General features: G+C 30.7%; 1 protein-coding gene across 3 annotated transcripts in view; it reads left to right on the forward strand.

Moving 5' to 3' along the window:
* Positions 1 to 17829, forward strand: part of LOC145286091 (uncharacterized) — a 168068-nt gene extending 150239 nt beyond the window's left edge. For all 3 annotated transcript variants that reach the window (XM_080134769.1, XM_080134771.1, XM_080134770.1), the window contains 9 exons: positions 784 to 888; positions 1333 to 1497; positions 7043 to 7103; positions 9277 to 9371; positions 10862 to 10980; positions 11957 to 12162; positions 13568 to 13625; positions 14640 to 14721; positions 16760 to 17829. In XM_080134769.1, the coding sequence (XP_079990895.1) occupies positions 784 to 888; positions 1333 to 1497; positions 7043 to 7103; positions 9277 to 9371; positions 10862 to 10980; positions 11957 to 12162; positions 13568 to 13625; positions 14640 to 14721; positions 16760 to 16852 (984 nt within the window). In that variant the 3' untranslated portion in view covers positions 16853 to 17829. The remainder of the gene's footprint in view (positions 1 to 783; positions 889 to 1332; positions 1498 to 7042; positions 7104 to 9276; positions 9372 to 10861; positions 10981 to 11956; positions 12163 to 13567; positions 13626 to 14639; positions 14722 to 16759) is intronic.
* Positions 17830 to 27439: the final 9610 nt, after the last annotated feature.

A 27439-nucleotide genomic window follows, 5' to 3' on the forward strand; every position in this document is an offset into this window, starting at 1 on the left:
ACATATTCCAAAAATCATATAAATTAATCGGGTAGTTTTATTTGTAACTAAGAAAATCAAATTACTGTCTTGCATCACCATCTTGAACAAATACAAGGGCAGATAACTCCACAAAATTGGCCTTGTAATAACGATTTCACATTAATCACTTTAAATTGTTTTAAAATGTTTTTATAAAAAAAAACACTTCATCAATTTATGTGATTTTTGGAATATATCATTTTCGTTCTGTGAAGGATTTGTATATCATAAAAAGATTTCTGTATTTTCTTTAATTGTGTTAAATAGACAGTTCCTCAAGTTTCACCAGTTGATAAATATTTATGCTGTATTGAATTATCGTGCTGCCCAGTTCTGCATACCTATTTTTGTAGTGCAAGTGTGTAAAGGAGGGGGGTGGGGAGCTAATAGTGTACTTATCTTTTAAAAATAGGTAGACAACTCTTTATTTTTTGCTTCATTTGAATCTTTCCAGTAAATCTTCAACCCTATTTTCAAATAAGTCATCTGGCCCAAACACACACACATTCCACGATTTCCAATTTCTCCTCTGCCACAGATTTTTTTGAAAAGGAGAGAAAACTAATCAACAATTTGTGGTGCATCAGTTGTTCCCATCCTTCAAATGCTAAAGATTTGAGTAAAAACAAAAACAACAAGATGTTTTGTGTTAGTATGATATGAATTTCTTTATCTTATGTACTTTATCCTGGTCTTGGATAAAATTCTATTTCTTTAAGGAATATTCTTATTCATTCTGGCCACTTCATTTTTGTCTTTCAGCAATCAAAATCTGAGGAACCAGTGAAAGTCAACAAAAAGAAACCAAAATCAAAATCATTATCTTGTGGAGATGCACAACAACCAGTCAGTGAAAATCATTTGATGGTAAATATGGTTCATTTTGATTTTTACTTCGTTTTTTTTTTTTTAAATATAAAACAATTATTTCATTTTAAAATTTGAACAAAATATTTTTATTTTGTTTTAAAATCAAAAAGAATTTTTGTTTTAAAATCCAAAGAAATTATTTTTATTTTATTTTTGAATTCTTGTTTTTTTATACAAGTGAAATTCTCTGTCAAAAATAGCAAAACAGAAATTATACTTCACACTAATATTCATATAAAATAATATCTTGAAGAAGAAAAAAAAATGTCTCCAACTAAAAAGTTGAAAAAAAAACATATCAACCAATATAGAAAAAAAAGAAATTGTCATAAAAAACATGGGAAAAAATGTTTTTCTACGTAGATAAATTGTGCATGTATGCAGTACTTTTAACTCTCTTTCATTTCATTTATTTGAACAAATTTGTTTTATTTTTTAAAGCCAAAGAATTCTGTCGAACGAGTACGTCCATTACCTCCTCCTCCAAAATTGGACAAAAGCAGTCGAGAGCCACAACAAGGAATTAGTCTGACGCCTTGCTCTTTTTCAAGCTCTTCTAGTTCTAAAGATTGCAGTGCTAATCTTGGCGAAGGTGAAGCCCCAAAGGTAAATGCATAAACTCTCATATTATACTAGTTGAAGTACTTGCATGCACTGGATTTCACTAATTTTTTTTACCTGAGTTTGGGAGTATCACATTCTGATAGCAATAAATGGCTGGGAATATTAAAACACATGATAATTTGTTAATTTTGTTTTGGAGTAAAACATTGATAACTGATAGTTATGAAAGTCTTTCAGTCATTCTGGAAAAGGTTTAGAAAAGTTGTTTTTCTTTTTTGTTCATCATCATCATCTCATTGCGTATTTAATGGGTTGTGAGTATTCCTGACTCTAGGATGGGTGATACAAGGTAATGTCTCATAGCTGCTCTCCATGCAGTTCAATCAAAAGGGATGGTATCAATCTCGCTCATTGAACATTGTGTCACTTTCAGACATGATAGAAGGTTCCTATCGCTCTTGGGATTTGTACATAACTGACCAACTAATGTTACATTGTCGTGTTTGTTATATATATATATATATGCATTATTGGACAGCACTAAATCGCTATATGTTACGTACGACTAACATGTTGGATAACGGGGGTTTCTATATTATATATTTTTTACTAGTTAAACATACTTGTATATGTAATCATGTGTATATATATATATATATATATATATGTGTGTTTGCATTGTGTTGCATCGTCGTGAGTGTATATGTGGCCTAACTGAATGTCTGTGGTTCTTCATTATTTGGACTGTATGTTGTCTTATATATATATATATATATATATGTAACAGTCTATTTTACAGCCCATGATTGGTCTCATCTAGGTGTTAATGCCTGTGTGTCAACAGAATTACATAAACACATATACATACAACATACCTGTTCTGCTATTGTTTCTCTGGAAGTTTTTCAACTATTCGGGAGGGGGGGGGCTGGATTCTGTTTAAATGAAGACACTTCAAGACAAACCAAGGCTGTATAGTTATATATATATATTTCTTTATTTCTCCCAGGTAGTCATATCATAGCAGAGAAGTAATTGACGATCTTGGCTTGTGGTGGTTCTTATACATCTCCATTCTGAGACCTCTCTCCCCCCCCTACCCCTCGTGAGATCATTTTCTTCCTTTGATGTCTTCAATCCAACTCAACGATGCTCCAGCAAACCGGAACATGTGACAGACAACATGTCCTACTCTTCAGCTGTTCAGACACCTTCCGGTGCAAACTTGACTGGCACCGAGTTTGACATATTTTGAAAACCTTATCAAAACATAGCTTCTCATCTCGTTTACTTTGCCAGTTAGATAGATAAATAAATAGATAGATACACTGATAATTAGATACACTGATAGATAGACAGATAACAGATAATTTACTCTTCTGCTCGCACAACTATGTAACACGAGTAGATGGTCTGCAACAAAAGAAAACCGGTTTTCATCAAATGGAAATCATGTTGTCTTGTCTAGGGCAGCCATTTTATCATTTCACCCTGTAATTTGCTACTATACATCCACTTGCTTATGGCGGGGTTATTATGCCAAAGCTGCCGCAAATCAGAAGTGTTTGAGGCCCATATCTCACTGCCATGCAAGCTGGCAAAGTGAAAAGATATTATCCAGAATCATGTAAAAAATGTGCATAGATGTTAGGACTAGCAGCAGCTTCTTGAACCTTGACCAAGCAACACGACAGGGAGCAGTGATATCACATCTGCAACCACCACCACCAGGACTCAACATGTCACCCAGGTAGCAGAAGATAGTTTCAACATCTAGTGAGGTATTATCTGCATCTACACGTGCCGTTTTGTGGCCATCAATTAAGCAGGCAGCATCCAGATATCTGCAGCAATTATAATTCAGTTTAACCTTGGCCTTCATAATATGTCATTAAGACCCGTCAGCTGAAAAACGTCATCTCTGAGGTCCTAGCAAGCAAGATCTGTTGAACAGTCAGACTGTCGATAATGAATCAAAAATTTTTACAAAAAGCATTAGAAAACTTAAAAATTAAGGAACACAATGATTTGTTCTGAAACTCATTCAATATTAATTTAAAAAAAGAAAGTTCAAAATGGAAAAGTTGTGTGTTTATGCATTAAAACTAATTAAATATTTTGTTTCATAAATTTTAAGGACTAAAATATGTTCATTATTTACTTATAAATCACATTTAAAAAGAAGAAAAAAAAGGAGCACAATTCGATTTATAGTAAAACTGCACTTTATTTAATATAAATAAAAAAATTAATGCATGTAAAATTATGTAGTCAAATGTTGCCAAACATAAAATATGAGTTTAGACAATAAACAATTATTAAACAATCAACTTAAAATCAAACGAATAATTTTTAAATTAAAACGAACAACAATAAATAATATTTTAAAATCAAAACAAAGAACAGTATTTTTTAAAAAATCGAAACCAACAGTAAATAATTTTTAAAATGAGCGATAAATTAGTTTAACTGAAAAACAAATGATAAGTTAACAAAAATAAAAACAAATTACATTTAAACAATGTTAATATAAACAAAGTTACTAATTTAGAAATATTTCAAACATTAAATATTAAAACGTTACAAAAATTTGTTGTAGAATTTAATTAAGTTTGAATTTTTCTTTCCTGATTTTTTTGATTTTTTTTACTAATATTGTCATTCTGTTTGTGAGTTTAAAACAGCATTTTTTGCAACTGTTTCATACTACTGCGTCTTTTTTTTTTACACTAAAAGCATACAGATAGAGAAACCAAAAAAATAATAAATAAAATAATAATAATAATAAACTCTAATAATGATAAAAAAAAAACTCATTTAATGATTTATTTGATAAATAATTAATATGTACGATTTTTTTTTAATATTGTTTTGAAATTTCAAATTTTTCCAAATGTAGCGGCTGATGAAAATACACTGTCTTCAAGCGTCAAAAATGTTTCAAAATTTGAAAAAATAAACAAAATACCGATAAAAATCCACCCAATAAGTGTCACTGTGATACTTCCTGACACTTATTGGGTGAAATTCTATCAGTATTTTATTTATTTTTTCAAATTTTGAACCATTTCTGATGCTCAAAGACAGCATGTTTTCATTGGCCATCTTGAATTCTTGTTGTTTACCATAGCAGCTCGACACTAGTTTTTTTTAAATCAAATAAAAGCTTTAGATTTTAAACACAAAACTTATCCAGGTAGGTAGGGGAGTAACATCTTGCTTTTGGTAGCATTCATTTGTTATACATTTTAATTTTTTACTCTTTTTTTTGTTCTTTGCTAAATTCCTGAAAATAGTTATCTATCTTCTTTTGGTTTTGTCATTAGACGTTATCAACTTCTGGTTGTTTCTTAATACTCATGACCAGAGTCAATGATGTCAGCAGGTTACATCACTTTAGTTCCTTGGCCTTCTTAATACATTATGAAGGCAACGGTTTTACTACCAGTCTCCCAGAAAGGCGATTACACTTCTTGTGAACCCATAGTTTGCACGGGGAGCATTGAATAGTTTACACCTACACCTCTACAACAGACAGCATTTGGAAATAGTAACAAAATGGACCATAGAGCAAGATTTATAAAATTTAACCTGAAAAATCTTGTATTTAGTAAATAAAAAGAAAGGAAAATTTATTTCATGTGTATTGTTTAAAAGAGAATTATCTACTTTGCTCTTGATTGGCACTAAAGTCAAAACCAATCTTTACAATGCCATAATGGGAAGCATATTAGTCCCAATAGACTACAGGAGAGAACTTGAATACCTACTAGACATTATCCTCCAGTGTCTAAGTTCTTCCTCTACAGAAGTTTGTCATGACAACCTGGCATGAAGATACTTCCCTGTACAAGTAAATTTTGACTAAATATTCAAAATAAGGTCACCTCAGTATGACTACACTATATTGGCTTATACAAGAATAGTGCACCTTCTCAAAGTAATGTTGCCTCTAAAAACAGTACTAGATTTAATACTGTACAAGACTAGATGAATTCTTGTCCTGGAATCTGGTAAGACCAAGAGATCACAACAAGCAATAACATAACTGGCTAATTGGGGAGAGGAAAATTTATTTTCTTCATTTTTTTTACTAACTCAATGTTAAAAAGATAAAGAAGAATTTAATGTAACATTTGAATATTTATTATCTCAAGTATTAGCTCCAAGAAGAGACCTCTTTGATTTCTGAGAACTTTGATTGTAATCCCAGTGTTTTTTTTGTTTTCTATGAACAACTCTCAAAGAACATTGAGTTATAATTTGAATGTATTTTAGGTGTGTATTGGATGTCAAATTGCAGGTAGGCAGTTAATTTTATATATTAATCTTATATATTGAGAGATAGATAAGTCTGTCATAAAAAATATATGTGAAAGTTTGTTTGAAGAAATAAATATCCAATAGAATGTGTAGGTCTGCATAGAAACAAAGTAATAAGCAAAGAACAAAGTGAATAAGAGAAAAAACAATCATGCTGCTTTTATTTTGTGATATTGCGTTTCAGTTATGAAACTTTGTCAATAATACACATTTATTGAATATTCAAATTAAATATTTAAAGGTAAATCTATGAGGTGGGTAAAGTGAAAGAAATGTGGGAGAGTGGGAGCAAAGTGAGGTTGGTAGTAGGTAAGACATAGCATGTGTGGAAGATTAAGTAGCAGAGTGTAGAGTAAGGGTGAGAGTGGGGTCATATAGGTGTGTGGATATAAAAAAAAAATGAAGAATGTTATTATTGGAGGGAAGTGAAGAGGAAAGAAAAAGAGAAGAGAAAAAGAAACCACAAACAAAAACTAGTAGACTTTTTGAAAAAATTTATTTGGTTTTGGTATTTAAGATGCTGAGTGTCCCAAATGAGCAACATTTAACGCCTGCTCTCCATGTAGTCCAATCTATAGGATTGATCAGAAGATAATTGGCACTTTTAGTATTAAGTACAGGGTGGTGTGAAATTCTTGTTGCCTCTACCCAAAAGTAATAAGAATGGAACAAGTAATGCAGCAATGGATGTGCTCTGGATTCAGTTTCTTCACTTTTGTTGGCATTGTCTGACATATTGAGAAAGTCTGTATGAACACCATTTTCGATTTTCACAAAATTACGTGTATTTTATGATGTTGTGGTTTTGTGATTATTCCTTCATTGTTGTCACTTTTGGTAACAAAACTTTTGGACTTCCTCTTTAGTCAGGGTTACCTCACTTTTTGGTAAGAGTTACAGTTCAACAAAATTGGGGTGAACATTATCAATTTGAATTAAATAAAAGAAATAAAATTATTTTAATGAGACTTTTAAAAACAAGAAAAGTATGGAGTCAGAGTTGAGTCAGCAATTTTGCATATGTCCGGCAGGTTTTTAAAAATCAACTCCAGAGTCCAATTTATTTAAGCCAATTCTCTAACCTCTATTCCTAAAAATTCGTAATGTCATTTAAAGAAATTGCCAGATTTAGGAAACATGAATAATGGTAAAATAATGTCAAAGAAAAATTATTTATGATTAAAGATATTTTTTTTGTGTGTTTCAGTTTTGAAGATTGTTTTTTATATCTACACTCATATTATGATTTATATTTTATTTTCAGAGCCTGCCAAATGAGTTAGCTCGGCAGAAAAGGCGAGCAAAAAAACAATCTGCTTATTGCTGTAAGTTGTTTTGTGCATCAATATATAATTTACTTCTTCAAGATGGTCATATAAGTGTTTGCCCTATTTTAATCTTAATGGTGGTTTTTGTAGTAGCAGTAATAATAGTGGTAGTAGTATTTCATTTTCATCCATTATATATATGGTGGCTGAAGGTGACTTCACACCAAATTTGCTATGTTTACATATTATATACATGTACTTGAAATGCATAATGTATATGTAGCTCTTTAATGTGGCTAGACAAGCAGCTGCTTAAAGCTGAAATCGAAACGGGCAGCCTAAGCCATTTAGTTGCCGCTAAGGTGAAATTTCAATGATAAACCTTGTTAAATGCCAGAAGCTACACTTGTTTAAACAAAGATCATTGCATTTATACATTAGTTGCATGTATAATATCCTAGTTGCACGTATAATATCCTAGTTGCACATATAATATCCTAGTTGCATGTATAATATGCTAGTTGCATGTATAATATCCTAGTTGCATGTATAATATCCTAGTTGCATGTATAATATCCTAGTTGCACATATAATATCCTAGTTGCACATATAATATCCTAGTTGCATGTATAATATACTAGTTGCACATATAATATACTAGGTGCACATATAATATCCTAGTTGCACATATAATATGCTAGTTGCATGTATAATATACTAGTTGCATGTATAATATACTAGTTGCATGTATAATATACTAGTGTGCATGCATAATATCCTAGTTGCATGCATGTATAATATACTAGTTGCATGTATAATATCCTAGTTGCATGTATAATATCCTAGTTGCACATATAATATCCTAGTTGCACATATAATATCCTAGTTGCACATATAATATCCTAGTTGCACGTATAATATCCTAGTTGCATGTATAATATGCAAGTTGCATGTGAAATATGCTAATTGCATGTGAAATATGCTAGTTGCACGTGAAATATGCTAGTTGCACGTATATGTTAGTTGCATTATGCTCAACCAAAGAAAGTATATGATGATATAATAAAAACAATTCTTATTAAATCAGATCAATTCTTATGACAATCATTTTCTGCGGCAAAATCAAGCTCATTATTCAAACATTTAAAAAGTTATTAATGTTTAAAAAATTTCAGTAGAACTATAAATAAATATAACTGCCTGATATAAGTCTCGTCTGTGATTAGATATTTCACTCACTATTCTCCTTACACTCACTCCACTCACATTTTCCAGCAATCTCTTTTTGTCTTATATGCTCTTTCTTCCCTGTTTTACCTTCTGTGCTTTGCTGTATAAATGCTTCATTTTCTGTTCAATAAATCTTATTTACATCAAATAATTAAGGTCATATGAATTGACAGAAATGTCTTGGTTCATTTTTATATTTGTATTTTTAATGTATTTTATATTTTATTTTTAATGTATTTTAGATGTGTTTATGTCTTTGTTTGCTAAACTATTGCGGTATTTATATATATATATATATATATATATATATATATATATATATATTTATGTTTATGTAACAATTTTACTGTATTCTAAACTCTGAGATTTTATTCATCTTACCAATCATTTTTTTTCCAAAATAAAACTTTTCCAGTCGGTGGTTATCTTGTCTTACCCTAAAACAAGATGGTTGCCCACTGAAAAAGGGCTGACATGAGTTGTTCAGTTCTTTCTGAATTTTACATATTACACCATTATGTATTTTTCTCTTTTTTTGCTTCTGTTTCTTTCTGATGAGTTCAAGGAAGGAAATATCCAATACTGACTTACAAATATTAATTTTTCTTCATGGATGAAACAGATCTGTAAAATCTACCAAAGTTTTTATTTTAAAGAAAAAAATATTGCTAAGATGAATAAAACCTTGGACTTTGGCATATAGCAAGATTGTTTTTTTTATTTATATATACTCTGTTGTTATATCTTAAAAAAAGCTTTTGATTAAAAAAAGGATTAGTATACATGAAGATTAGAAAATATTCACAAAACGTGTATGCTTATATCTCTTATTTTTTACTTTTCTATAATTTTTTAGTCATAAGTGGATATTTGTTGCAAACACTAACTCCATGTCATCGTTGCAAAAAATCCTAATTCAACACTAACTGTTGCATTCCTTGAAAATTTTCTTTTTTAATTGGGAATTTACTGTTTTTATGAAATTTTTATTTTTACTTAGCAATGGAACGACCTGACTCTGCGAGAATTGAATTAAAACGTCCGCCTGTCGTCTTTGCTCCACTTGTTGTAAATAATGAAAAATCCGATCAATCTGTGAGTAAAATTTTATGAAAAAGTAAAAAATGGAAAAAAAAAACATTTTCAAGTTTCTTCATTTATTTTTATTGTATTGCATTATACTAGAAGAATATCTGTCCTTGGATGGGCTCATGGTTTGAGTACATGTGTTGCATGGTAAGAAATGATATGAGAATGATACGATGGATGTGTAATGTGAATCTTATGAACTCTGAAGAAGATTAAATCTGGGCAATATAAAGATATACAGATTGGAACGATAAATTTGTCGTCCTAAAGAAAACAACACTACAGCTTTATTTTGAAACTTTTATTGAAAAAAATCAACTCAGGCAACTTGATTTTGTAGTAGAGCTGATATTTATTCAATGTAGTCGCCTTTAGCCTCAATCACCGCCTCAATATGAGTCCACAACTGGGAGCATGCTTTTTCCACAAGCACCCGCGGGAACTTGGCAAATACTCGGTGGATGACAGTGATCAGGTTGGCTTTGGTGTTGTGGGAGGTCATGTTGGTGATGTTTTCGACGTATGACTAAACAGAATTGTCCAGTGGGCAGTGGGCTCAAGTCGGGGGAGGAGGAGAGTAATGACAGAAGCACTTCTTTTGAAGTGAAGCCTGTGTCTCTTTGGACTTGTGCACTGGCACTGAGTCCTACTGCCACACCCAACGTCTGCCAGCGACCACCTGATTGCACCAGGGGATCACCATATTATTCAGCACATCCAGGTACACTTTGGTGTTGACTTTCAAGCCGACTTTGAAGATGTGAGGTAGCATGATGTGGCCCTTACTTAAAACCACACCAATGACCATAACTGTGGCCAGAAACTTTGTTGGGCTGTGTCCTCAAGCATTGAACCGTCCAGATTTGCATTTTGAGGGTGCTGGCAATGGTCCTGTCGTCATAACTTTGATCAGTAGAGAGCATGAGTTGTAAGTTGTAAGTGAGTTCTTTACGACAACCAACAACGCTCAGCTCAGTGATTACACGGCAACAAAGTTCCATGTCACTTTTCGAAGCCAGAGTTGCACCAAAATAAGGTAATGCTGACTTTTTTGTTGTCTGCAACCGGTCTCATCCATTAGTTTTTGAATGCAAGCAAAACCATTACGGCGGCGAAATACTGTCAACAAATGGATGAAATGCATCAGAAACTTCGATAACAACACCCAGCATAAATCAACAGAAAAGACACAATTCTCCTCCACGACGATGCTCTATCACACGTTTCTAAAACCGACCTTGCAGAACTGGGCTATGAAACTGCCTCATCTGCCATACTCTCCAGACCACTTTTTCAAACATATCGACAATTTTCTGTGAGAAAAGCTTTGAAAACTTAAGCCATATCAAAAACGTGTGATTATTCTGATGGAACTTATTTCAATCAATAAATTTTTGTTTGAGCCAAGATATGTTCATCTGAATTTAAAAGTTAAAAACCACAAGAACTTGTTTACCTGATATATTTTTTTATATATTTTGCATTTGTATTGGCAGGAAGAAGTTTCAGAAATCCGAAGACCTGCTGTCTTACACCATAGACAACCGTCCATGTCTATTGAAGATTATGATGACAATATTTCTCTAGAAGAATCATCTAAGGAAACTCAAGACAAGTGAGTTTTACGTTCAAATGATCTTTTTTGTTTTCTGTCCCTTTCGTTACATTCTCATTTATAGCCTTTTCTCCAAACTGCTGAGATATATATGTATGTATGCATGTATATATATATATATATATGTATGTATGTAAATATGTCTTCAATATGTTTCCAGACTTTTTTTGTATAGGCACTTTTATTGATAGTACACACATGAAACTCTAGTCCTCTTAAAAGTAATCTCCTTTGGCTGCAATGCACTTGTTATACCATTTCAACAAGTTTTGGAAGGCTATATGGAACTTCTCTTGTGCGAGACTGACCTTCATAACAGCCTGTTTCATTTCCTCAATTATCTCATAAGAACAGCTTCTAAGGTTTTCCTTGAGGTTAAGTAATAACCAAAAGTCAGGTGGAGTAAGGTCTGGACTATAGGGAGGATGAAGAACTGTCTTGATGCGCATCTTCATCAAAGAGTCTGTGATCTTTGAACATCGTTGGGAAAAACTTTGCACAAATCTTCTGATTCATCAGTTCCTCAGGAATAATTGTGTGTACAGTTCTCATACTGACATCAAACTGTGCACTTATTGTCTATCCAGACACACAACGATCCTTTTACATGAAATTCTTTATTTGAAAATAATAAGCATGAAGGGAGATAACTCTAACTTTAAGAATGAGAACTGGAGCAACCTCAAACGTGGTTGAACGTATAAAGCTGTGTGTGCATATATATCTTTATATGCATGCGTGTGGTGTGCATATATATCTTTATATGCATATAAAGATATATATGCACACATGCATGTATATATATCTTTATATGCATGCATGTGTGTAGATATATCTTGATATGGATGTGTGTGTGCATATATATCTTTATATGCATGTATGCGTATATATCTTTACATGCATGTATGCGTATATATCTTTATATGCATGCATGTATGCATGTGTTTATTTTTTATTTCATGTTTATTTATTTCAGGGAAGACAAAGAAATGAAAACGCTTGCAAAGTTTCTAAACACGACTCTTCAAAATAATGCCAGCAAAAACTATGATGATAAATCGGATGATGAATCTCGAGTTTTGCCAGACTTGACTCCACATCAACAGCAGCATCCGGCCCCTGTTCCTCAACTTCATCGGGAAGAAAGAAAATCTGAAGATTCTGATATACAAACATTTGCAAGTATGTATCTTTATTAGTCGGAAACCATTTCTTCCAGAAATCGAGACACGCATGAAAAAAAACTTTATTCTCTTTTAAAATGTGAAACAGTGATGAATGACCCAATTTAGGAGCTTGTGGGGAGTTGTCAATACAGTAAGGATCACTATGAGTAGGAGTGGTCGTACCTGTTAGGGTTCAATCTATGGATTGAATAGAATCCGTCTTGAGTATATACATAAATTTATATCATGCTCAGCAACAAGTTCAGGTTTTGCCATGAAGAAGCAGAATGTGGGCTATCTGACATTCAACTGGAGGACATCTTCTGTACAATGTGACATAATGGAGTGTTTGAAATATCTCCATTGGATTCATGAAAAATTGAATATTCAGTGTAGCACAAGTCCTGAGAACATATAACACAAAGAACAGTTGGAAAAAAGTCATACACTATACATTATTGCTATGCGATTCTTACATGTGTATAGAAAATGAAGGTATTAAAACTTTATATAGTCATATAGAACAAGAAAAAGAGAGAGTAACAACTCTAATTGAAGTCGGCATCCCTAATGATGCTGACATAACGCTTAGAGGGAGAAGATAACAAAATACCATGGTCTTATGTACGGTATGAAAAGAAAATGGAATCTTAAAAAGATGATCATCATTCTATCAATCATAGGAGCTCATGAGAAAGAATTTTCAGAATTAATAAGAAAGATGCAAACAGTTGCTCTTAAAAGGACAGTGAGAATTCTGAAAAGATCTTTCAGTTGCAATTTCTAAAATAGCAGGTGAATGTCTGCCATCTGACAGCAAAAACAAAGCGATAAGAAAATAGAAAAAAAAAGAAAAAGAAAATAACTAGCTAAACAAAACACCACAAATATAAATTTTAAACCGTAAATCTTTTACCAAAATGACAGTATTCAGCTTAAATCACCGGAAAAACAGATTTTCAGTTTTGAAAACACCATAACGAAATGGGAGGAAAATGCAAATCCAAAAAGAACAAAATGCGCTTTTGACTAGTTTACAATTTGACAGTTGAATGGGACCCACATTTTTTTATCAACTTTTTTCCATTATTTAATGCTGAATGCTGTCATTTTGGTAAATAACTCTGAAGTCATGGTCGATTTATCTCCCTTTTCTTAATTGTGCAGTTTTATTTCTTTTTAGTCCATGACATTTTGCACATTTTTCTCATCAGTTTTGAAATCAATTGACATTTTTGTCTCCAATTAATTTTAATGTCTATTTTCACTTTTTATTAAAATAAAAATGTTCAAAATTATTGTATATATTTTCCAGAATGCCTAAATTATTAATCCCTTCTTTTTTATCTTTATTTAAAAAATTTTCTTCTTTTTTTTTAACATATAGACTGTTAAGATCCTTTTTTATTTTCTTCTTTCAGGTCCAGAAACGTTGGTGCATACAAAACGGCTCTCAGACCGAATCAGTATACTCGAAAAGTAAGAAATATTAGTTAAATCTTGTCTTTTCAGTTCTTTCACAAAAATCCTTTTTTTTTAATCATTCAATTTAGTTTGTTGATATTCCAATCGTCATAAATTGTTAAAATTCTTTATGAAAAGTTTATTTTTACTTCATCCACGAGAACATTACAGGGTTCAGACATCTTGTTTTTCTTTATCAAATGACAACAACAACAACAACAAAAAAACCCCTGATTATTTTGACCTTCAGATAAAATCTATGAAGCTAATTTTTATGCTTTCATTTAACATGAAATTTCTAAATTTTATTACTAATTGTATGCCATTTCCAAAATTTCAGAAACGAAATAAATCTTAAAATTTTGATCATTTTTTTTTGTGCTGTTCTAGTCTAGGGCAAAGAAGCATACAACATGTCTGAAAGCTATAATATGATCGTATATCATGTTAAATTTAAAATGAAAACAAAAACTACTGGTTTGTTTTCAAAATTGATAGAGATTCTAAGTGTCTATAACATGAATTCCCCAGGCCAAAAGTATGGACTAATCCAAAAATCATAAATTGCTTTTATCATGGTGGAATGACTGTAAAGAATCACCTCCTTTTCACTTATTTCATATAAAAAATATTCTTTAAAGATATACATGAAAAAAGATATAAAATTTGCCGATTTAAATTATTTTCCATTTCACGGCACTACCAGTCCATTCCCCCATCTTTAATGAAAACTAATCCATTGTATTTTATTGTAACTACATTTCTTACTTTCTTTTATTTTTTACTTTTATCACTTATAATGAAAACTGCATCACATGTTAAATGGAGAAGAATTTGATTGAAGGGTAAAAAACAAAATTCCGCACGGTTGATTCATGAAAACCTCACTTTTATAAGAACAAATGACACAAATAATCTATAATGTTTCTCCATCTTTCCAGTAGAAAAAAAACATTTTGTTTAATTTAATCTCATTTATCAATTTTCTTTTTTTTTAATTTGTGTGTGTTTTTTTGTTTTTTTTTGCAGGGATTGTGAATCTGGTATTGGTAAAGAAATTCTTCAACAAGCTGTTGAAATTCTTGATAAATTTGAAGATGAAGAAGTGGAGGTGAGTGCAACACCATTTAGTAAGAATGAGATAAACACATTCAGAAGTTATCGAAATTTGCCTTGAATGAGGTGGAAACTGCAATTGGTGCTTGTGCATTATAAGTGGATATCTAAAAAATCAAAATAAAATAAAGTAAAAACACTATTATAGGACAAGAAAGAGTAATAATGTCATATCAAAATTAGTAAAAGTTCCAAAAATTACAAAAGATTACAAAAGATGATTGAGTAGATTTGCTAGAACAATGTTTTTACAAAAATCATTGTTATTGATCTGCCATTTTCTAATTTGAAATGGCAGAATTAAAATGAAATACAAGGAAGTTTTTGGCATCATAAGAAACTTTGTAAGAAAATATTGCATATATCAAAATAATAGCAATTTATTTAAATAACAAATGAAATAAATAAAAGACGTAAAAAACATTCATATTGGCTGTTCAAGAATTAGAATTATTTAATTTTAATAGACTACAGTTACTTCCCTTTGAATTCAAAGAACTCTTCAAAAGTAAAAACATTAAAACTGCATTATTCGATAATATCTTATTTTGCTTATAATTATTTTTCTACATTTTTTTTAATTCATTTTTCATAATTTTTGGAAGTTTTACTAATCTTGACATGACATTTAAGTATATAATAGTGTTTTTACTTAAAATTTCTAGATATCGTTGATAATGCATTGAACAATTTTACTTAATGTCCATGTTCAGAATATACTCTTATTATATAACTAGCACGCTGCTCAGTGTTGTTATAAAATATGATGATATTTTAATTTATGCAGATTTCGTATTTATTATTATAATCTCTGTTGATTATTATATTGTTCCCGATATAAAGTAAAGTTTTCAAAAGTTTGAATAAAAATATGACTTGGGTTCCATCAGCTAGAATCAAAACGAAAACATTTAGCATTTCAGCATTATTCATTACTAGCTGAGCTAATGACAGTTGGATATCAACATTTTAAGAATTAACTGATGTATAAATGCATATTTGTGCATTTGTAAAGGTGAACTTTAAGCAAACTTATGCTAAGTTCCAATTTTTCAAATTTGACCCCATAGCATTTTTATTGGCTATAAAACCAAATTGAATTTGTTCTGCTTTGTTCCGAATCCCCATATATCAAGTTTCAAGTCTGTAGACTAAAAGTTGACAGAGTAGTTTAGTACAGACTATTCCGCAGAGACACGGATATGGTCACTTTTATATATATATATATATATATATATATATATATATATATATATATATACTAGGAGGCTGCTTGGCATTACCCATTCATAAAATACGCTTAAATATATTTTAATTTATGCAGATTTTGAACCAATTCTCTATTGATTATTATATTGTACCCAATATATAGCAATGATTTCAAAAGTTAAAAAAATATATGGGTGCCATCAGCTAGAATCAAAACCAAAACATTTAGTGCTTGTCTTATTCATTACTGGCTGACAAAAAATGAATAAGAAAACTTTAAAAATTAACTGACTAACCTATAAATGTAGATTTGAGCATGCAGATAGATGTTTAGTTGACTTACGTCTGCCAAGTTCCAATTTATTTTCAATTTTGACCCCTTCGCAGACATTTTTACCAGCTAAAAACCAAATTGAATTTGTTCCACAGCTCATATATCAAGTATATATATCAAGTTTGTAAACTAAAAACTGACAGAGTAGTTTAATAGAGACCGTTCCACGCACACAAACAAGATCACTTTATATATATATATATATATATATATATATATATATATATATATGTGTGTGTGTAGAGAGAGAGAGAGAGAGAGCGGTAGATTGATAGATTTTTCAAAATTTTAAATTAAAAAAATATATATTCTCAAAATACTCAGAGATTATGAATACTGGCATAAAATAAGCTACTTCTTTTATGGTAGCTATGATGTGATTTTTAAAAAATTAGCTAAGAATGTTGAAATATTTAATCTTTACTTTTTTTACCCTCCAAATTCTCAAATGAATATTGGATGCTAATTTCTTATTTCTTTTCTTTTCCAGCCTCATCTGCAAGAATTGTTAGGTGAAGAGAAGTTTGCTCGATATGCTGGTAAAATCTGGCAGTTGAAATTCTGTAAGCAGATGTCTGTCTGACAAATGAATTAGAATCTGATGATCTACCAATTGACAAAAAAACTCACCACTAAGATACAAGAATACTGACTTTTAAAAACTGCTATAAAATTTTAACATTGGCATTACATTGAGATATTTGTATTTTTTTTAAATTTAAGTCATTTTTTACTTTGTTTTTTTTTTTTCATTCATTTATATTTTACAAACTTTTTATTTTTCAACCTTTTTTAAAAAATTTTTTTGCTCAATATTTTTTTTTCATTCATTTAATTTTTTGTAAATCATTTTTAATTCAATTTTTTATTTTTCTTTCAGTGTATTTTTTCTATTTCTTTTTTTTTTTTTTTGACATTCATTTTTTTTTTTTCCAAAGTTTCAATCATCCAAATCAAACAGACGATTTTTTTATTTTATATTGAATTGTTTACAATTTATTAAAAAATTCACATTGTTGAAACAACTTATTTAAATTTTTTGACAACATAGACATTTGAGCAAAACATAACACATTTTCATAAAAATGAACACTATTGTAAAATGTTCTCAACTCTTGAAAAAAAAACAAAAAAAAAACTGTTGCTTCCTGAAATGCGTCTCCCTCATCTTATCCCCACAAAAACTGAGATCCTTCCTTCCTTCCTTCCTTCATAAAAAACAGGATATCTGAGGTCCAATGATATATATTATACATAATTGCTTTCTATAAAATTGAAAGTTTTGATTTCTGTGAATGTTGTGACAAATTTGTGTAAATTTGATTTCATATTTGAAAAAAAAAAAATTATTGTAAAAATTATTTTTAAAGAATGCCATTCAAACTTTTTTTACAGAACATTTATTTAAGAATGTTTGAAGTTTTTTTTTTCTAAATTGACAAACTTTTTTAGTTTCTCTATTGGGGAAAAAATTGTATATATATGTACAGGGTGGGGCAGAGCAACTTGCTTTTTTTGTTTTAATTGATATTCCAAATATAAAAAAAATTGAAAAAAATATTTTTTCCTTTTTATTTTTTGTGTTTTTTTTTTATTTTTATGTGTTGTTTTCATTTGGAGAAATACATATATTTTGTTAAATCTTAACATTGAATATAAAATAAAATTTTGTTCCTCAATTTGTTTAATATTGAAATGATATATTGAAATGTCACACTCTTTTCAAACTGTCTTAAATCTGAAAAATAGACAAAATTATCAAATGAAATATTTTAGCATTTTTTCTTTACTCGAAATATTCAATTTGGTAGTGAATTAGGTCTGTGAAAAGAATTTGCATATACGAAAATGTTTCACTTTTTAACACGAGAAATTTCTAAAGAACTTTGTTTAAATGCTTACACTTATAACTGTTCGAAATGACCACCGTGTCTGGCAGCCATTTGCAATAGCTGTAAAAGTGCATCGTCACGGTTAGGATAGTGTACTTTTCCATAATTTGCATGCGAGGCGACCCACCTGCTTAAAAAGGTGAAGAACATTTGCAGTTATCAGGTTAAAGGGAAAAAATTCTAGATCAGAGTTGGAGGGAAAAAAATGACTGACGCACTAGAGATACCTACAAATTAGTCATTTTTCAGCTGATTTTGACTTCTTTTTTTTTTTTAATTTGGTTTATAAAAATACTAGAAGAATACCCATAAAATAATGTGTATGACATTAGTTTTTAATTTTTTTCTTGAATATGTTCATGTTACTCACCATGTTACCTAGAATATGTCTCATAAGTTTGTTATTTAATAGTTTAACTTATATACATACACACATCAATAATATTTGTGCATCAGTTCAATTAAAAAAATGTATTACTTAATATAACTGAAAATTTGATGTGGAGCAATTCTTTTCTCTATAAAACTTTTTGTATCTTGCTTATTTTAAAAGTACTTTTGGGAAAGGAGTGTTTGAGGGTACATTCCATAAATAATAGTGCTCATGTTGCTTGCAGAGTTGTCTAAAATATATATCTCACGTTGGTTTAGGAGTTAATCCTATATATAGAGAAAGAGAAAGAAGACAATTTTTTTTTTTTTTTTTTTAAAGTAATTTTTAAATCAGAATATGTTGTTGTCAAGGATCTTCAATCAGAACAGTTTTATGTAGGATGTTAATGGGTAAGTTCTCCACAATATATTATTTACTATAATAATTATAAAATACCTACGGACACTAGTGTTTCATCCTTTCAGGAATCATCAGTGCATGGTGTAACGATTAACACCAGTCAAGAGATTCAAACCCCGGCAACAGAAGTCATGTCTCGCTTCATTAGCAAGGACCCGAACCACTAGGCTACAGCAAACCGCGAGAGATACAAGTTGAAATTAAACATTTATTTTTATTAAATGCTTTTAGCATCAGTCAGAGTGATCTTATTATATGATGATCTGTGCGTATTAGCTAAGTTGACCGACTTTATTACAACTGAAAGTGCTCAATGATAAAAGACAAGTTTCTTAAAAGGGGCTGACATAATTATTTACTATAATAATTATATGTATGTTATTATAAACACCAGAAAGTACATCAAATAGTGTCTATTCAAGAGATTTATCCAAATAACAAAGCCAATGCTACATTCTATAAACACATTCATGTCATTACATATTTATATATACTTGTTGACTGAATATAGATTCAACTTGAATGAACAAAGACGTCAAGCATGAATGGCCAACCTTTTTTCAACAACAATAATCAGATCTACTATTCCAAAATCCATTCTCAAATAACACCTTCCAATTCTAATAATATCAACTTATCAGATTCATAATTATCTAACAAACACTATTCATTAATGATAATTTTAAGGCAGTTTAAAATGTTTAAAAATGCCTGTTTAAATCACTTACATTTTTACTTCTATACATATTACATTTTTCTTTATCTCCATATATAATATTTTGATTGCAGAAATTTCCCTCTGGGCCAAAGTACCATAGGTTTACAACAAAAGATGCCATATACAAATTCAATGCCACTATCGTATGTAGCTTACGACCACCATTTCTACCACATTCACTTGTGATAATAAAATGCTACATTACATCCGATGAGCAACACCATCACAATCGCCATATCTACAGAGGAAGGAGTTCCTATTTTTCTCTCTTGATATTCAGTACTCTTACCGCTACCAGTTGATGCTGGCACAAATTTTATATTTTCCTATGATATTGTGCTTGCACCATCATTAACTGGTTATTATATACATAACATTTTATTTCAACTGTCCGATTCGCAAATAATAAAGTCTGTCTAGCCTTATTTTGGCCATTCTAATTGGCTAAGCTCTAACCATTCTTATATTCAGTATTAACGGTAATCTCATCGTAAACGAAAGCTAAGCTACTATTCAAATATAGCATCACGATGATACCTATTTTTCTCCTATGAGTACATTGCTGCCTTCCTTTTTTTTTCTTGACGAACACAGCAACACACAGGCAGCGTGAGAGCAAGAGAGAGAGGAAATACGAAAAATAATAGCCAAAATCACCTGGTAAATCAAAATTGTGAAATATGAAATATTTACCTTTCAAAGGATTTTTACAATGAATTTAACTTCAAAATTTTGATTTGTAAAAAAAAAAAAAAAAAATGCCTAGCATTATGTGAGAACAAGAAAAATGGCTGCGTAATTATTTGAAGTCTCCATAAATATCAGTCACGTTTACTAGGTGGATTTCTAACAGTATCTTGTTTTATTTGTTTATTTTAAGTCATTAGCAAGACATCAAAGACCTAAGTGTCCAGTAGCAGCCATTTTTATAACCTTTTAAAGTGAGTAAAAAACTTAATCAGATATGTAGAAAGGTAACTTATCTTGCTTTTGATAACACTTATTTGTTATATATTTGCCTCTTTTTTTTACCACTTCTTTGTACGTAATAAATAATAGGAAGAGAAGACGAAAAATCAAAAAAAGATTTACAATGCCCCCCCCCAAAAAAAAAAGAAGTCGAATTTATTTATTTTATTATTTTTATTTGAACTTCAGTTAAATAAACGATTCTCTTTTGATAGCTGGAACGCGTGTTTCATTTTATATGCCCGACGTTTCATATTTCGCAATTTTGATTTACCAGGTAATTTCAGCCCTTATTTTTTTTTTTTTTTTTTTTTTTGTATAGCCATATATATATATATATATATTTATTCTTCCCAAATTTTTTTCTCTCTCTCTCTCACATGCACACTGTCTCGCTTGATTCTATCATTCAGATTATTATTCCTCTTGCGTGTTTCTGTATCCGTGTGTTTGTTTTTTCTAACTGGCTCGCTATGCTAGATTACTATAACAAAAACAAAACAAAATTCATCTACCTAATTTACATCAGCATTTATTTACATATTCACAGATTGGTGTGAATCAGCAACTATAAGCGATGAGAATAACAGTCCGCAAATAAATAACTAAAACTATTTTTTTTATTAATTAATTTAAGGATATTTTCTCACAATAAAAAAAAAAAAAAACAGTTTCCACAATCATTCCTTCTTATAAAACATAAATTTTGTCTGGGGGAGGTGATTCCATTTAAACAAACTGAGCCACAGCAATGCGTGGCCAGGTATGGCTAGTTAGTTCATAAAAGCAAAGTTTTAAAAATCCTATTTCAGTCAACTAAACTAGAAAACAATTTTACTGGTAAAAATGTTTTTCTTTCAGAAATACATCCATTAGTTTATGCCAGATAATCATATTTTCATTTGTTTCAGTAAAACACTTGCATTGATAACTTTCATTTATTCATCCAACATTACATGCTACGAATAATAAATGCCTAACAAACCATTCATTTCATTCCACTTTCAATTATTTCATAACATCTTTCTGTGTTAAAAATTTTTTTTTAGCAATGATGATGTCCCAGATAATCATAGTTTTATTTTTTTAAGGGAAGGATTCCATTACCAAATCTGTTCTGGCTTTGTGACATATTTCCAGTGGGCAACATTGGTTCACAGGTGCTTAGCAATTCACAAAGAATATTTAAAAAGATTTTTCTTTACCTGTTGTCCGAGGATATATATAAAAAAAGAATTAACATCCTCAGGCAACACTGAGAAACGGGTCCTGCTAGTTTGAAATAACAACAATAAATTTAACCATATTAATTATTTACTAAATTATACAATAAAAATAAATTTAAGTTATTAATTTAATTTCTAATTTACAATTGCCTTTATATACTTGCTTCGCCATGATGTCAATTTTTAATATGGAGAAAATCCAGCTCCCTAAAAATGGGGGAACCCTGGATTGGAACTAAGATAAAAATCACCCTAGTTTCAAAAGATTCAAAGGACAGAAGGGTTACTATACTCTGATCCTAGCCAAACTGCTGACTGTAAGACAGGTATTTAGCAATTGATTATGAAACTAAACATGTAAAATTCTTTTCTTCACACTTTCTCCTCTTTTTCACCTTCCCCACCCACACCTGCTTCTAGGACATACCTATGCAAACCATGGAAACCTGTCTACAACAGTCAGTCAGAAGGGATGAGCAGGGTTGGTATATTTTCAACAATGATCGATATAAACCTACCAATGGACCTTCAGTTAATGATGGTATATTCCAGGAGACTTTTCTCTCAAGCAGAAGAGGGAGAGGCTTATAAGCAGTCACTTGTGAGAGAATGTCAAGGTGACATCTAGGCTAATTTTGCACACTCTTCCTAAATACTTTGTAGTTGCTGTGACCTCTCATCCCAATACACTTATACTAAAATTGAATTTGTCTTGCATCTAGTTCTTGTGATGTGACTGATTACCTACTGAATATATCTATAAAAGTGAATGTGTCTGTCTGTGTACATTTCCCTACGCAATAACTCTGTCAATTTTTAGTCTACAGACTCGAAATTAGATATACAGGGTACTATGTGATCGATTTTCGGCCAGAAATTTGGCTGTTAAAGGGTCAAAGTTCAACAATTTGACCTTTGAGAACTCTACCAAACTCCTCCGACAATTTGGGGTTTACATACTTGAAATTTTAGATATAGGTTTCTTGGACATGGATCTAACTTAATAACTGGATTTCAGCCCAAAACAATAAATGTTAAGGGGTCATAATAGGGGTCAAAGTTTTATAAAAAGTTGACCTTTTTTTTTTTTTTTTGCTCAGCGTACACCTCCAAACACCCGGGCAACGCCGGCCATCCATGCTAGTATATATATATATATAGAGAGAGAGAGAGAGAGAAATTTGTTTTGAAAATTTTGTAGATTTTTTTTTTCTCTTGTTTAATTCAAGTAATTAAACAAAAACAAAAAAAAATCTATAAATATATTTGTTGTGTTTTTTGTGTACAAATTATTTCTACATTATGGCATATTTCCATATAAACACATCCATGAAAATGTGTATTTTTAATGATTAAAACTCAAATCTATCACAAGTGTATTTTTACATTTGCAAAAGTATATGCCCATGGTTTATGATAATCCGCCCCCCACACACACAAAAAAAAAAACTTTATATTTAAAAATTTAAAAGGATCAGAATTGGAATTAGTAATTGTATCGGAATTGGAAATGTAGAACAGAATCGGTAATTGTATAAGAATCAGAGAAAAATATTAGAATGGCTCCATACATAGAAATACTGTTCTGAATCTTTGAACAGTTTTTTTTATGTGTGTAAACATTGAGTTGAAACAGTTGAAATAATTTTAATACCTTTGAGTACAACAGCACACCTGCCAGATCTAATATTTCAAACTTTTCACAAATTCAATCAAATTTTATATAAGTCCCAGTTTACATACGATAGTTGGAATTAAGGTCAACTTTTTTTAGGAAAAATAAAAGTTTCAAGCGCCCACCTGAGTAATCATAAATGCAACACAATTTGTGACGAGTTACTAAATCACAAAATATCGTCTGAATTGAAAGTTCTCAATAAAATAATTGATGCTTCCAAGAAATGCAAACTCAGAGATAGAAAAAAATTGACTTTGTCTTACATCTAGTTCTTGTTAATTAGATTGGTAACTAATTGAAAACAGGAAATTCTAATAAATTTAAAAAAAAAAAAAATTCTTTCCAAATTTAACCTGCTATAAGCCATAAAGTCTCTCAATCTAGACCAGTCAAATTCCTCAACTTGTCCTTCCTCCCTAACTTGAGTTTTTTTTATTTTTGTTTCACATCTGCATTCCAATAGTTGTTATTGTTCACAGCAAGTTTTTCTTGTTTTCAGTTACCAACACAAGCGACTAGTTATCCAAGTTTCCTACTAAGTTGCGTCAGCACTAAAGTTTTGCAGATATTTTAAACTCAGCGTGGGAATAGAATGATTGAGAGTGCAACCAGCGGAAATGCATGCGTCCTTGTCACATTGGACCACACGTTATGTAGGTGTGAGATTAGCACCAAGTTGCCCTTCCCATAAGTTTCATACATACCTGTCATATGCTGACCATATAGAAGTATCAAAAGAAAAAAGGAACATGAAAAACAAAAGAAAAAATGGAAAAGAAAAAAAAAAGATGAGTAAAATTAAAGAGAGAAATAGATAAATTCTGGCCTTAAAATGACAGATTAAGAGAAACTGAAAAAAAAAAATTGAGTTTTAAAAATACTGAATTATTGAAATGTATGACAATCATACATTTTTCAGGAAGGTGAAATTGTAGTTTGGTCTGAAGAAGTCGTTTGATGCAGTTTCATAAATAAAACTTTTTCTATTATACTAAAGCTGAGTTTATTAATGTTTGTTTTCCTATACATTTTGATCATGCAAAATACATGCTGAAATATAATTCAATCCCAAAACTGAGGAACCATAACCATGATTTGCAAGTGATTAACCAAGTTACCTATTTATTAACTTTTTACATCCAAATTACATTATATATATATGTGTGTGTGTGTGTGTGTATCAATTACGTAAGAATACTGATCATAATAAATAACTGCTGCATTAAATGCACTACTCGAAAATGGTATTATTTTATTTAATTTCAGGTTACATTAAATAATTTTTAGTGTCTGATTCTACTTTTTCCCTTTAAAGATTTATCCCCCTTGCAATCAATAAATGGAGAAGTATATAAATCTAACAAGCTGACTTCCAAAGAGAATGCTTAACGTATTATCAATTTCTTACATCTGCAAACTTTTTTTTTTTAGTTTTTGTTAAAAAAAATTCAGATTTTCTCATTATTCAGACATGTATGACAAAGAAGGAGTTGCAAAAAAGTTGTGGTGTGAGGAGAAATACACACTGAAACAGAGACTATTCAGACCCGTAATAATACAAAGAGGGAGTTGCAAAAATGAATTGTGGTGTGAGGAGAAATACAAACTGAAATAGAGAGTAGGAGGGTTTTTATAAATACATGCAAAACCACATTCATTTTGTTTTTTAATCCAAATTAATAAATTAAATAAAATATAATCTTAAAAAGATACGATACAAGTTAGAAAAGCATTTCATCCAAGGCATGAAAATTGTTAAACAAAATGTTTTTACTATAGGCTTTAAAAATTTGAAATTTATTTATCTTCAAAGTGCACTTTTATAAATTTTACTAAGTAAGGTATTAAATTTTTATACCTTACTTTGTAAAATGTATAAAAGTGCACTTTGAAGATAAATTTCGAATTGAATCTTGTACCTTTATTTTTAAAGCCTATAGTAAAAACATTTTGTTTAACAATTTTCATGCCTTGGATGAAATGCTTTTCTAACTTGGATATATATATATATATATAAATTAAATGACAGAAAAGAACATCAGATCAAAAACAAAAAATATTGTTAAATATGCTTTTGCGATCTTGAACATATTTATCCAAGTCTGTATATAAAAAATTATCATTATACTAAAGTTAACTGACATTTGTTTAAAGGCTTTTCCCTATATTCTTCTACTAGCGGGGGTACCCGGCGTTGCCCGAGTGTTTGTTTCCGGGACGGGGGGGGGGAGTTTTAAAAGATGTTATGGTAGGTAAGTAGGAAGGATCAAACCTGGAGTCATGAGTAAAAGTAGGAAAATAAAGTGTGAAAAAAAACAAAAAAAAACATCTGCAACGTTAACAGTTCGGCCACCAAGAAAAGTCCATTCCAGTTGTTTAGGAAAAAAAACAAAAAAAAAACGACTACGGTAGGTCGGCGCGAACGTGAAAATATAATGTGTATTGTCCAGCACGCTAACCACTACGCCACAGAGCACTGCAGCTTAGTTTAGTGATTTTAAATAACTTCACATGAAAGAACTACGAAGCCAAACCGGTGTTCTCTTCTCAACTGTTCCTTGTGAACGATCCCCAAACGGTGTTAAGTGGTGGCAGGGGGAGGAGGAATTTATTAGAGAGAAAATATTTTACCACTTCCATTGATCTTAACCGATTTTGGCCGTGACTTCTCAGCAGAAAAAGTATAGAAATCTAAGATTATCGAGGAATTTGAGAAATAATAAGCCTATAACACACCTCAGATATTGTTCTGCCGTTTGTGCATATTATATTTGCATGAAATATCTTGATTTTTAATCCTATTAATGTCAAAATCAGACGGGAAAAAATGAGTTCATTTTATTTATATAGAGATGATACAAAATACATGTTAAAATATTTCTTAGTTCTAGAGTTATGTTCGAAAAGAAAAATTCCATTTGAATTCTTCTAGACGTAATTTGTAATTTCCCATCGTCACAATGTTGCATCCCTGTATCTGTTTAACAGTTGCTTTATTGGAACGTGGTCTGAAGAACTCCTTGCACATGTGTCGCATCAATGTACATACCCACGACAAACAGCAAAATTCCACCCATTCATTGTTGAGGTTCATAGATGGCAGGAAAAACCTTCTACTCTAATAGTTTCTTCCCTCGGATGACTAGACTTTGGGATTCTCTCCCTGTTTCTTGCTTTCCGGAAGAAGTAGAAATGTAATGTGCTGGTCATCATGTAAATTAGATACCAAAATAATTATGGATAAAATAAAAGTAAAAGGACTTTATTTTTAATTAGCCTGAGTGCCTGGCGTTGCCCAGGTGTTTGGAGGTGTATGTTGAGCAAAAAAAAAAGAAAAAGTGGTAGTAGGCAGGCAGACTCGAACCCGTAATACGAAGGAAGAAAAGAATGTGAAAAAAAAGTCTTTGCTGTTGCATCCATCGCCAAACCAGAAGTAACGTAGGTTTAAATTAAGGCAAGTCAATCGAAAAGAGGGGATTACTTTCGAAAATATCAGCAAAAAAAAGCGCATCCTCCCTGTAGAAAATTGCCCAGTTGAGGGTGAAGGAATTAATGTTTTGAGCCAATTTTTCGATATTTGTCATTCAAAGGGTCAAGCTTCAAAACGATACTGATCTTGTGAAAATCCGTCGCCTCTGTCGAAAATTTTAGGCATACATACATACATACATACATTTAAACAGACAGGTGAGATTTATATTATAGAAGAAGATTATGCAAAAGATTGTTTTAACATACATGTCATTGTTTTCATTCTAAAAATTCATAAAGTGGAACAGTGGTTGTGTTCTGATGGTCACATGTAATCTTATATTTATATGGTCAATATTATACAGTGAAAATGTTAGATATTGATTGATACTATCAGTTTCAGAAGATACGGAAATCGGGCAT

The sequence above is a fragment of the Euprymna scolopes genome, chromosome 10 (genome assembly GCF_053919585.1).
Source record: "Euprymna scolopes isolate OS-2025 chromosome 10, ASM5391958v1, whole genome shotgun sequence".
In the NCBI taxonomy this organism is placed as follows: Eukaryota; Metazoa; Mollusca; class Cephalopoda; order Sepiida; family Sepiolidae; genus Euprymna; species Euprymna scolopes.